This window comes from Anastrepha ludens, chromosome 6 (assembly GCF_028408465.1).
Source record: "Anastrepha ludens isolate Willacy chromosome 6, idAnaLude1.1, whole genome shotgun sequence".
Taxonomy (NCBI): domain Eukaryota; kingdom Metazoa; phylum Arthropoda; class Insecta; order Diptera; family Tephritidae; genus Anastrepha; species Anastrepha ludens.
In genome coordinates this window covers 10939199-10951737 of record NC_071502.1, presented here as the reverse complement: position 1 = coordinate 10951737, position 12539 = coordinate 10939199, and the positions used below count along the sequence as shown (strand labels likewise).

General features: G+C 34.5%; 1 protein-coding gene across 2 annotated transcripts in view; it reads left to right on the top strand.

The window, feature by feature from the left end:
• The window catches only part of LOC128868124 (uncharacterized), a 157338-nt gene that overhangs the window by 31209 nt on the left and 113590 nt on the right, over positions 1-12539 (top strand). Inside the window, exon 5 of one of the 2 annotated variants that reach the window (XM_054109884.1) lies at positions 633-2396. In XM_054109884.1, coding sequence (XP_053965859.1) covers positions 633-2396 — 1764 coding nt within the window. Of the gene's footprint in view, positions 1-632; positions 2397-2674; positions 3277-12539 lie in introns of those variants that run through there. The other variant, XM_054109885.1, reaches the window with a different exon arrangement.

Below are 12539 nucleotides of genomic sequence, written 5' to 3'. Positions count from 1 at the left end.
TGCGTCGAGAGAGGGCTCTGCTTTTCAATTGCGTACACAGTATCATCTGCTGGCAAGCGCTATTCTTCACTGGACCTCTTTGCTGAATCTCTTTTATGGCGTTGTTGCTGGTGTTAATGCTGGATCCTAGGTAGTCAAATTCCTTGACTACGCCGCACTCGTAATTGTCAATCGCAATCTGCTGTTCAATTCACGTAAACTTTTTGGTTGTTGGCACAAAGTACTTTGCCTTGCCCAAGTTTCTAGTGAGGATGGTTTTTCGCAACCAAAATCATTCGCCAATTACGTAGATGGCCAGGTGGTTATAATTTGTAGCCAGTCCGAACTAAGTATGAAGTGAACGAATAAAATCTTCCCAACCAAGCTCCCAGAGCTGCTTTCAAATCACTATCGATGAGTGCGGCCTTGCGCTATGTTCTTAGAGTTCAATTTCGGACCGCTTCCTGGCGATTCTTTCCTGCACATGCAGTAAAACTTCCAAATTTTTTTATTTTATTACAAACAAATAATATAAATGGTTTACTATTAAAATTTATTCCACTCAATTTGTATTCATCTGTTCATATTCTTTAACGGTATTTAAAAAATCAATGCATTTCATTTTTCATGCAACCATCTCCTTCCCTTCACAGAGTCAAGAGTCATCGCTGTCCATTCTCACGATTGAGCCATCCTCAACCACACCGTTGCTTGCCTCGAATCGCCGTCAGCAGAGCAGCAAATGCGGCACATCCGCGCCACCTGCCTCTAAACTAGCAGCCGCCACCACCACTATGACCAGCAACAATAAAGAGTGGCTGCCAAAAACTGCACCGGCGCCCAGCAGCGGCACCAAACACTTCACCTTCGATCCACCAACATCACCGAAATCGGCGCGCACAAGCGAAAAGTCACGCACACATTTCAGCTTCAAGGAACAGCAAACACATCAGCCAGTACATCAGGCACGCCGCAGCAGTAATTGGGAGGAACAACGTATGCACACAACCAATTTCATTGAAGAGCCCAGTCCCACAGCAAGCCGACGTGATAACTCACCAAATCGCAGCAAATATCGAGCTTATGCTGCACAGCGTCATGCCGCTGCAGCCGCTGCGGCACACGCCTATTACGAGCAACATCATCTTGCGGACGATGAGGAATCCTTGGAGGGAACGCGTAGCAAGAAATCACGTTCACGTGAAACAAGCAGTAGCACCAGACAACGTTTCCCACCGGGCAGTAGTGGCACCGCCACTAGTCCAAAACGCGAACAACGCCGATCGCCGTCCAGTTCGGCGCCTCCCACTATGAAGGAGGGGCACTTTTTCACTACCGCTATCAGTAAACCAAAGCAGCTGTCGCCTGCCTCACAGCAGCGCAAGTACTCGTCCAGCTCCTCGTCGGGTGGCAGTGAACGCGGACGGGAACGCGCCAAGGACTCAACAATGTTCCCGTTTGATCGTGAAGCTATCGATTATGATCGCATCCAACGCGAATGCTTCGCTGTCGATGAAAACTCCAGTTCGGCTACCACAACCAGCGACTCAGACGATGCAGAGCCATGTTCGGTGTATGAGCGCAAAATGTCTGTACATCATATATCGCCGAGCAAAATTGGCGAGGTCTTTCAGCAATACAAGCTGCTGGCACAAAACGAGCAAATGCCACAAACGGCGGAGACGCAGCCTAGCGGACCACCGTCGCGCAAGAATTCGAAACGTATTCGACCCAGTTCCGTAATCCACGCGACAATACGTGAAAGTCAGACATATGTGCCGCAAACCGATGCTTTCTATCCGCAGAAGGTCAAACAACAATCCCCAAGCGAGTATGCAGCACTGTGCCCGGGTGCCGGCGCTGTGGGAAGTAGACAGCATTCACCCAAATCTTATAGTGAGTTAAACAAGTTCGAGGAGATCGCCTCGAAATTTGAGCAGATTCCACCGAAACAACAGCCGCATGGGAAGTCAACGGGTGGCGGCGGCAGTCCATCCGGCAGCAACAATAATATGTTGATTGGCAGCACATTGCAGGCAACAAATGGCAGTGGCAACAACAATGGTGTTGGTAGCGGTGCCAGTGGTGGTATAGTAGCGGGTAGCGTGGCACCGACGTCAAGCCCAACCGGGTCAATGCGCGGCATGATATCACCGCCACTGCCAAATCTACGTGTGGACTTCTTTGCCGAGGCACAAATGATGCATCCACGCAAGCGTTCGTCCAAAAAGAAATCATCGGCAGGCCTTACCAGTGCGACGCACGACATTTTGGATGACAGCCAAAGGGGTGTTGGCGGAGGAGTAGGCATGTTGCTGGCGGCTGGAGCAAGCAGCGCTGGGCCCATCAACGTCACCTCAAATCCAATGGATGTGGCGGTGTGTACACCACCGCGTGCCACCATTGTCGTGCAACAAGTAAGTACAAGTGAACATTTTCACAAGCACAGTAAATATTATTATAATATTCCCATAGCGTACGTAGTTGAGTGTGTATGGGTGAGATAATTTTCGTATATCTGCTAGATAAACTGAGTACACATCAGCTGAGTTGAACATTTTTTCACACAGAAATCACTCGACGCTTTTCATTGTTGTGAGTGCGTTCTTTTGGTTGGAAAATTTCTTTGCCTTTTTTTTGCTCTTCTTCTCACCATTGAGTTTCACTCAAGCGCGCACTCAAAACAAACGTTTACCGCTCGATGCGCCAGATTTCGGTTCCGCACATAGCACATAAAAGACACGACTGCACCGATCGTCATGTTCAGTTACGTACGATCAACGCAACAATAGACTTGAGTAATTTGCTAGCGTGGAAAATTCCAATTCAATGCGAAAATTGTTGATTTAGTGAAATCAAAACGGAGGAAATTTGAAATTTGTGTGAACGTTAATTTAGCTGATCTGCTTCGAAAGCAAGTGATCTGACCTGCTTGACTAAATCGCTTTTGTCAACGATTTTCGAGTGATATTAGGCGAAGTGCAAGTTTTTTAGAAATTTTTGAACGATTAGTGTTTTTTTTATTGATTTCGTTCAGACAGTGCGTAATCAATTTTCGAAAATCATTGTGCAATGTAATCAAGTGTTTATTGATTGATATTTTCCGAATTGCAAGAAACTGTTGGAAAGTTATTTTTAGAAATTTTTATTGGACTGTGAAGTGCAAACAAAACGTAAATATAAACATACATGATTTACTATAAAAATATTGGCACTGAACTTGAGCGATTGGATACACCAAAAATGGCGCCATTCTATAAGAAATTGTGCAGAAGTCTCTCAAAGCGCTGCAAACAGGTACGTGATAATAATTTCGCATGGAATAGTTTTTATAGAGAAAAAAAAATGAATAGCATTAAATGCTTGAAACTTGTTAAAAAAATGAGGTGGGAAATGGAAACAAAAATTTAAAGAATAAATATAAAGCATAGTATTTTCTAATATATTTGAAGGAATGAATGAGGTTGATTATACTGAAAATTTTAAGGTTCTGTATGGATTGAATCCACCTTGAACTGCATGTTCCATTAAATTTTATACAAAAAGTCCCATTGTTATATCTGCTTTTGATTTTTATACCCTAACTACATTGCTTAAACCACTTGAATCTTTTCAAAAAGGTAACTCGTCCCTCCGGTGAGACATTTTGCGAATTTCCCAGATCTTCAAAGAAATAATCGAGAAGATATTTGGTATGGCCTATTTGATGTGCAGGGCACTCACAGGAGAGTCTCGGTCCGTCAGTGAGACTTTATGCAAATTTCCCAGGCATTCAAAGAAATAATCACCAAGTTATTTGGCACGGCCTATTTGAAGAGCAGAGCAGTCACAGGAGAGTCTCGTCCCTCCAGTGAGGCATTTTGCAAATTACCAGGTCTTCAAAAAAAAAAAAAAATCGCCAAGATATTTTGCACGACTTCTTTGAAGTGCAGGGCACTCACATAGGAAGTTTTATACCAACTCAATTTCTTCTGCATCTGCACAACTTCTGCAGAAGTCATTGTGACTTCATTCATTTATACTTCATTGTGAAGTACACCCATTCTACTGGCTAGGCTGGCTAGGGTGCCGATAGTGCAGTGATCGGTTGTAACAACTGTGTGGACGCAGGTACTTGATCTGCTGAATACAAGTACACATTTTGTCCTTTTAACATTCAATTTTGGTCAGAGCGCTTTGGAGACTCTACAATTAGTAGTCAGAGATTACGTTCTATTGGTTTCAGATATTACGCACAATTCGTTTAGAGGAATGCTTATGCCCTCTACCACTCGCTGAAGATGAATACAAAGTACAGCCTTGAATTTCCTTTAAATGAAAAGAACGAACACCGTTCTAGGGGTAGTAATTAATAGTGGTTAAGAAAAGTGTCTTTTAAAGTTGCATTGGATTTAAAATGAAGCATAATGAAATGTTTAATATCTTCTATTGTACTTCTTGGACTATTCAAGGAATGTTGTTAGCTCGTCTTTCAGGTTTGCTATCTGCATTCTTGCAGCTCTTGGATAAATTTTGTAAAGGTGATATAAATATGAATGTAGGTGTTTTAATTCAAATTTATTTATTTCTATTTTATTAAGATATTATAAATAAATTTTTTTTTTATTCTTTATTTTTAATTTTTAATTTTTTTATTTTTTTTTTTTTTGTTGCTTGTTTGCCCGAGCTCCTCATCCAAAAATATTATCCTATGCAATTTATTTCTAGGAAAACCAGTTTATGATATCAGAAGAGTCAAGTCTACGTTGACTACTTGTTACCTTACATAAGTATTGTAGTAAAATCGAAAATGAGTTGTTTTATTATCTTGCGAGCAGAAATCCTTCAAAAAATATAAGTGAAAAAAAAAATCCTTAAACATATAAAAAGTTTTGTTTTTCAAAATATGCATATTTTTGAACTAAGACTGTAAGAAATATATGAACGGATAGAAATTTGAGAATATTTTTTTTTTTATTTATATCTTTTGAAGGATTTCTTTTAATTTTTTGATAAATATGTTAGTAAAAAATGGCTAAAAAAAATTTTCGAATATATTGTAGTTTTTTCATTTATTTCTTACATTCTTTGGTCAAAAATATGCGTATTCTTGCAAAAAAAACTTTTTTCCTAACTATGTAAATATCTTGAAAACTTTTGACTTGAATGAAAAACTAAGCAGAAAATTTTCAAAATTGAATTACCTTTGATAGGATCAAAACGGCGCTTTAGTGCTGCTTGGGGAGTGCTAGAGTAGTACTTCAACCACTTCAATCACTTGTTTTAAACATTTAGTGGACTCTCCAAACCTTGTAAATTTTAGCATATACGTTCTTTTCTGAACCCCAGAACAAATATTTTATGATATCTCGAAAACTGCGTGACAAAATTAGAAGTGTTTGAATTTTCGTATATAAAAATTGATTTGTACAAAAATCGTATATTATCTGGGAAAAAGAGTAAAAAGCTGCAAACCGCAGCAGTTCCTGAACTGAAAGAAAAGACTCTTCACGCCATCTTTTCCACGACAGTCGGTTCTACTACCGAAACGACCCGGATTTATATCCGGCCAAAGACTATCACTCCAGCAGCATTCCCCGTGTGTAAGTATGGGGAATGTTTATGCTGCTATAACAACAACAAGTCTTCACGCCATTAATGAAATTGAGCTGGCAAAAAATTAGCGAGTCATAGCTCAAGCCAAAATGTAATCGAAGACTTCATCGAAAAGGTCAGCGGCAGGAAGCTGAAAGTTATGGCACATGATATTCTACATAAAAAACGCTGAGTTCACAGTCTTGAATACAAAAAACCATAAACAAAAAAAAAACACCCACAAAGGAAAAGGACAAAATAATAAAAAATAAATAATAATTTCAAATAGACATTTTTCACCATTTCCAAAATGTCGTGTGTTTAAAGAACAGCCTATACAAAAAGTTGCTGATAGAATCACAAATTTTACAGCATTCTATTTTTTATGCTACTCTTTGCTCGGTCATCTTTCGCTTGCCCATGTTTTTTTTAATGATTTCACTGCTAATTGCTTTCTTGCAATTTTTCGTAGTAAAAGCAACATTACACAATTTTTTTTTTCCACTCACAAAAATCCAGTAAGCCATTCTGTTAACATTCAGATGTCACTTTCTTTTGCTGGGAAATTTCCAAATGAATTTCACAGCATCATGCATTTTAATTCTTTGAATTGATAAAAAGGAAAAATTCTATTGATGGGCAATGTAAGAAAAGATAACTGATTGGCACCTGTCAAAACGTGTCAATGTATGCAAATGAGTAATGGCACAGCTGTGGACTAGGCTAGTATCGTATCCTACACAGATATATGTACATATGGATATGTGGATATGTGGACAATGGGCTTGTGGAAGTTTACTTCCGCACGTGCTGAATGTAGCCAATGCTTATGTATATGTATGTGTGTAAAAGGTATGACTTATGCAGGTTTTTAACCTGATGGAGGAAGTGAAATTGAATAAAAGGAAGAAAATGATTGACTGCAATTAGTGACCCCTTTTTACTAATAAAACATTTCTTCACCTGTATGTGAATGCGTGTGTTACAAACTTGGGTTCAAGAGCTTTTTGCAGCACTGAGTTCTTTTGCCGTGTTTCCGCCTACTTATACATACAGGTATTAGCTTAGGGACGATCTTATTGGTAGCCGCTCCTGTTTCCGTTCATTTAGAACATTTTTGAAATCATCAAAATTGTATACACTTTCTATACTATTTGTTGGCTAACTCAACTCAAGCTCTTCCATGTAGTATATTCTGAGATTTTACTCCAGCTTGCAATCGATTGATTTCGAAATAATAATCTTTTAGCCTCTTACGAGTCTTAAAGCTCAAGCATGCAAACATTTTTAAACGAGCAAACAAATTTTAAATGATTCGAGCTAAGTTTTCATGAGTACCCATCCAGAGTACAGGACTTCTCAATACGTTCGAGTATGTATATAGTATTTTGATATGTAAACTAGTATATTTGGTACTCCTACGACCCATTGTGGCAGCCTACCAAATCAACTTGTCTTATGAGTTGGTTATCAGAAGTTTACTGCTGAGCGATTCTGTGTCAATTCATCCAAGTGTTTTGGACATTGTCGTGAATTTTTCTAAAAATTGGTTTATTTGTAGGCATGAGTATAATAAGAAGTAAGCCGAAAAAAATTAAAAAAAAATTAATAGTTTTGAAATTCTTTCAGAGTTGTAAATTTTGGTAAAGAGTTGATTTAAGTGAAATGTTTTATGAAATGATTTATTATAAGATTCTCAAAATCATTTTTTTTTTGTAATTATTTAGGATAAAACATTATTAAAAAAAATTGGGTGTAAGAAAAAATTGATTATAAAAAGAAATTGATTGTAAAACATTTATTGTAAAAAAATTTAATTTTTTTTATTGTAAGGAAATTTGAAATTTATTGCAAAAAAATTTAATTTCTTTTCTTTTTTCTAAATGGATAAAATAATATTTTATCCTAAAATAATGTTTTTTCCAAAATGATTTTTTTGTTCTAATTTTTCAGGTTAAAATACTATAAAACACAAGTTTTTAAGCGAAATATTTGATTTTTGCAAACAAATTTAATATTTTGTTTCAAAATTTTTTGTAATTTTTTAGTATAAAATTTTATTGCAGACAAATTTTTTTTCCAAAATGAGATGAATAAAATATCGAAAATATCTAAATGCGGAGTATTTTTCAAACATAACAAAAAAAATTCCCAAAAATTTTGAACCAAAAACTTAATTTAATACACAACCTATTATTTGCAAAATAAAAGCAAAAAAAAATTCCAAAAAAAAAAAATTATTTTATTATCGAAAAAAAAATTGTATATAATTTATTTTCAAAAAAAAAAATATTTTATTATCCAAAAAAAGCTTTTATTTATTTTATTTTCCAAAAAACCAAATTTTTAAGTATTACTTATGTATTACCAAAAATATTTTATTCTAAAATAATGTTTTCTCCAAAATGATTTTTGTTTTGTAATTTTTCAGGATAAGATACTATTAAAACACAAGTTTTTAAAACAAATATTTGATTTTTGCAAACAAATTTAATTTTTTGTTTCAATATTTTTGAGAAATTCTTTTTGTTTATCATTTCTGAAAAACACTCCGCACTGATTCCAATAACTTTTCGAGTTATATTGTAAACATACAATTCTATCGAAACGTCATTACGTACAAAATTTTTTTTCGAAAATGACTTTTTTATTAATATTTTATCCTTCAAAATACAAAAAAAAATTTTCCAATGAAAACAAAATTCCTAAAAAATTCAAAAACAAAAAAACAATCATATGGAAAAAACGTTTTTTTTTAGAACTTTTTATGATAAAAAATTTAATATTAATTAAAAAAAAAATATTTTTTTTTTAGAATTTTTTATGATAAAATATTAAATATTAAAAATTTTTCTTTTTTTAAATATTTTATTTTTGCAAACCAATTTAATTTGTTTCTTAAAATTTTTTTGGAAAACTCTTCTTTTACTTTTTTGACATTTTTCGATATTTTAATCATTATTATGTTTCATGGAGGCATTCCCATAACTTTTCGAGTAATATTCAAATACAAAACCCCATAACGTGGCCAGTGAAAAATCAGTGCAAAACACTAGGATTCGTCGTTCTATATTACGTCCGTCTGCAGCTCAGGAATACGATATTTACATATAACTCTTTCGAGCTGTGCTGTAGCTGCAATGCGGTGGGACTCACTCTTAGTTCACCGCTTCACAAGTTTTAGCTTATTGCTTCACTATTTGAGTATAATATTGTAGCATTAATTTTGATAACCACACAACACTCAAAGCCTAAGTTTTATTGATAGCTCGCTGAAAATTAGTTGAGAAATAACTAACTTTCCTCTTAGTTCTGTCTTTTTTATCACGCCTGATATGCATACCAGGGCACAGTGATATTACAGGTCTTTATGTGAATGGTGAACCAGCAGACGGCTCTTGATAAAGCAAGCTTCTTTGACTACCTGCAGTCTGCTTTTAAACGCGTCCATTTTAGCTTAGCTCAGCAACTCTCAACAATGTGGGGAGTTTTGGTAGTGCACTATGCGTTATGGATTTATGGACTCAACATAATTTGTTTAAGTCCTTTTTTGGTAATTCTCTAGAAGATGACTTGGAGGATACATCTTAGCATTATCTTCTACCCAACTGTTGTGCTTTGATTAGACTAAAATTCATAAATCTTGCAACTGACTCTTAATCTTACACTGTACTCAGAAATCTCCCATTATAGGCTTGCGTTCAAGCATAAGAGGTCGCAGTTAATGTAGCACTGCATTGTGAGCGAATAATAATAATATGAATACTTCAACCTATGAATACTCCTGAACATTTTCATGCATATACATATTTGTCACCTTCAAAATGAATTCGCACATTTGCAGTGCATGAGCCATAAATCACAGAATTGAGCTTAGTAAGCATATTTGAAACATTTGTGAGTACAGTTTTGATACTCAGCTTTCTTTCATTGTACAGGTAGCCTGCACAAAAGAGCGGTAATACATCTCTAGAATACATTTACTTTTCTCTAAAGTGCTTTTATTCTTGTTTGTGTATATTACTAATTTCGAGTTCTCAATAATACCTCATTTCAATATTTACATCAGCAATTCATTTTTCATTCTTTACCTTTCACTTAATTGCTTTCGATCCTTTTTAAATGGCCAATAAAGAATAAGTGGATGATTTGCATGAATTGTGAAATACTTACAATAACACGCCGTTGACAATCGTTGACAAAGATCTGTCAGTAGGTTTATAAATATTTATTTAAAATATTTCCTTTACTTACTTACTTTACTTACTTAATGCAGAGTGGCATGAAAACGCGAATGCATTAAATGACTTCCCACATACGTTTGATAGGCGGCATGTGACTCATGTCACATTGCAAGCAAATTACATATTTTGCATAATCTGCAGACATTCTATAACCATTACCATGCAATTTATTTTTTGATTTGATGATGAAGGCTGTACACTTGCACGCACATGTACACAAATAGTTCTATGCTTTATAAAATATGTTTTGATCTCTTTGAAACGCATTGACGTAGTGGGACGGCAAGGTGACAAGACAGGAAAAGTTGCTTCTTATTTGTCTATAAAGTGCAAGTTCACTAATTAATAAGCGATAATGTGAAAATGAAAACTAAATTAGCAAATAACAACAAAGGCGCTTTGAAACTACAATAATAATAGTGGCATGAGAAATATATAGTAGTATGCGAGCTCCTCATATAGCCGACATCAACTAAGTTCTTGATATAAAATACTTTATTATCTTAAAAGCAAAATGAAAGAGAAGAAATATGCAGTATTGAGCAAAATATTAGAAACTTCTTTTAAGCAACAAATGTACGGTATTCTTTGTTTTTGCTATGTTGGGGAAATCGGTCAGCATCGTGAGGGAAAAAAATTCTGAAAAATTAACGAAATTTTTTAGCACTCAAACTTGGGCCTTTTTATACTAAAACTATATAAAACTAAGCTATAAAGCTTCCTAACGAAAGTCTTTTTAGGAATTCAAATTAAAATCCGTGGAATTTGAAAAAATAAAAAAAAAAATAAAAAAATAGTCAAAACTGGTAAAAATTAATCTGTGGAATTTGAACGTAAACTTTGTCGAATATTTCCAACTTTTCTTGTGAAACTCAAATTTCATTTAATAAGGCTTTTGTTAAACAATCAGCTTTACTTTTATAAAAAAAATTCAAATGAAAAAAAAATGACAAAACTGTTAAAAATTAATCCGTGGAATTTGTGAAATTTTTTTAATTTTCGTCTAAAACTGAAATTGCAATTTATAAGGCTTTACTTTTATGAAAAAATTAAAAAAAAAATAGTCAAAACTGATAAAAATTAATACGTGGAATTTCGACCGATTTAGAAAGCTTTTGTAACACAATCAGCATTACTTTTATAAAAAAATTAAAATTATAAAATAAAATAGTAAAAACTGGTCTAAATGAATCCGTGCAATTTGATCGTAAAATTTGTAGAATTTTTCCAACTTTTTTTTTAGAACTGAAATTTCAATTTATAAGGTTTTTGTTAGGCAATCAGCTTTACTTTTAAAAAAAAATTTTAATTAAAACAAATTTAAAAAAAATTAAAAGAAAATTAAAAAAAAATTAAAAAGTAAACACCAAAAAAAGTCAAAACTGGTCTAAATAAATCCGTGCAATTTGAACGTAAAATTTTTTGGAATATTTCCAACTTTTCTTGTAAAACCGAAATTTCAGTTTATCAGGCTTTTGTCAGAAAATAAATTATACCTTTATACAAAAATTAAAATTAAAAAAAAAAAAAATTAAAAAGTAAAATTCAAAAAAAAATAGTGAAAACTGGTCTAAATTAATTCGTGGACATAAAATTTGTGGAATTTTCCAAACTTTTCTGGTAAAACCAAAATTTCAATTAATAAGGTTGTTGTCAGAAAATGAGTTACACTTTTATAAAAAAATTAAAATTAAAAAAAAATAGTCGAAACTAAAATAAATAAAATAAGTTATAAAGGGTGATCATTTTGGAAGTATCAGAGAACCATTGTGTAGAACCATTTGTGCTATTTATTTTTCAAAGATAATCCCTTTAAAATGGTGGCCGCAACTGCGCCGCATTTCGGCCATCCGTCAACATCAATTTTGAATGACTCGCTGGAGGACTTCGGGCAGTAGCTCGTCAATAATTTTAATAAAGGTGGCTTCCAATGCCTCAATTGAAGCTGGTTTATTCACAAAGTATTTATGCTTTACATAAAAAAGTCTCCCCACAAATAAAAGTTGAAAGGGGTGATATCACACGATCTTGGTGGCCAATCCACTGGTGCGAGACGAGAGACAAATTGCTCCTCGAAACGACAACACAGTAAATTCAATGTTTCACGTACTGTATGGCAAGTCGCGCCGTCTGCCGTCCTATTGGAAGCAAATGTTGTGGAGATCACGGCTTTCAATTTCTGGCATGAAAAAGTCGTTTATCACGGCGCGATATCGTTCACCATTCACTGTTACATTGGCGCCAGCCCATAGCCTGCATCAAACAGTGGTCTTCTATGGCTGTAATGGCTTTGGGTTGCACTTCAGCCCAAATGCGGCAATTTTACTATTGACGTAGCCATTAAGCTGAAAATGGGCCTCGTCGCTAAACACTATAAGTTGGCCTAGTAGGTGAAGAACACTATTCACAGAGCGTCGATTTTCGTAATACATTTATAGGATTTGTAAACGCTGTAAAAAACAGTTTCTATTTAGTTTAACAGAAGTCACGCGTGTTCTTTTAGAAAAACTCTATTAGAAAAAGTACCTCCAATCTAATTACTCTTTAGTAAATTTATTATTCAATTTTTTTTTTAAATATATTTTTTTACTAAATAAAAACAAAACTGAGTTTGAGTGATGGAAATCTTTATTTTGCCTTTATCTTTACTCTACCTCTAGGCGCTCCATGGCTTGTCTCCTTGCATACTGCAGCTGTTTAGCTCACTAGCATCAAATAGGATTTGCAAAAAATATAAATTTT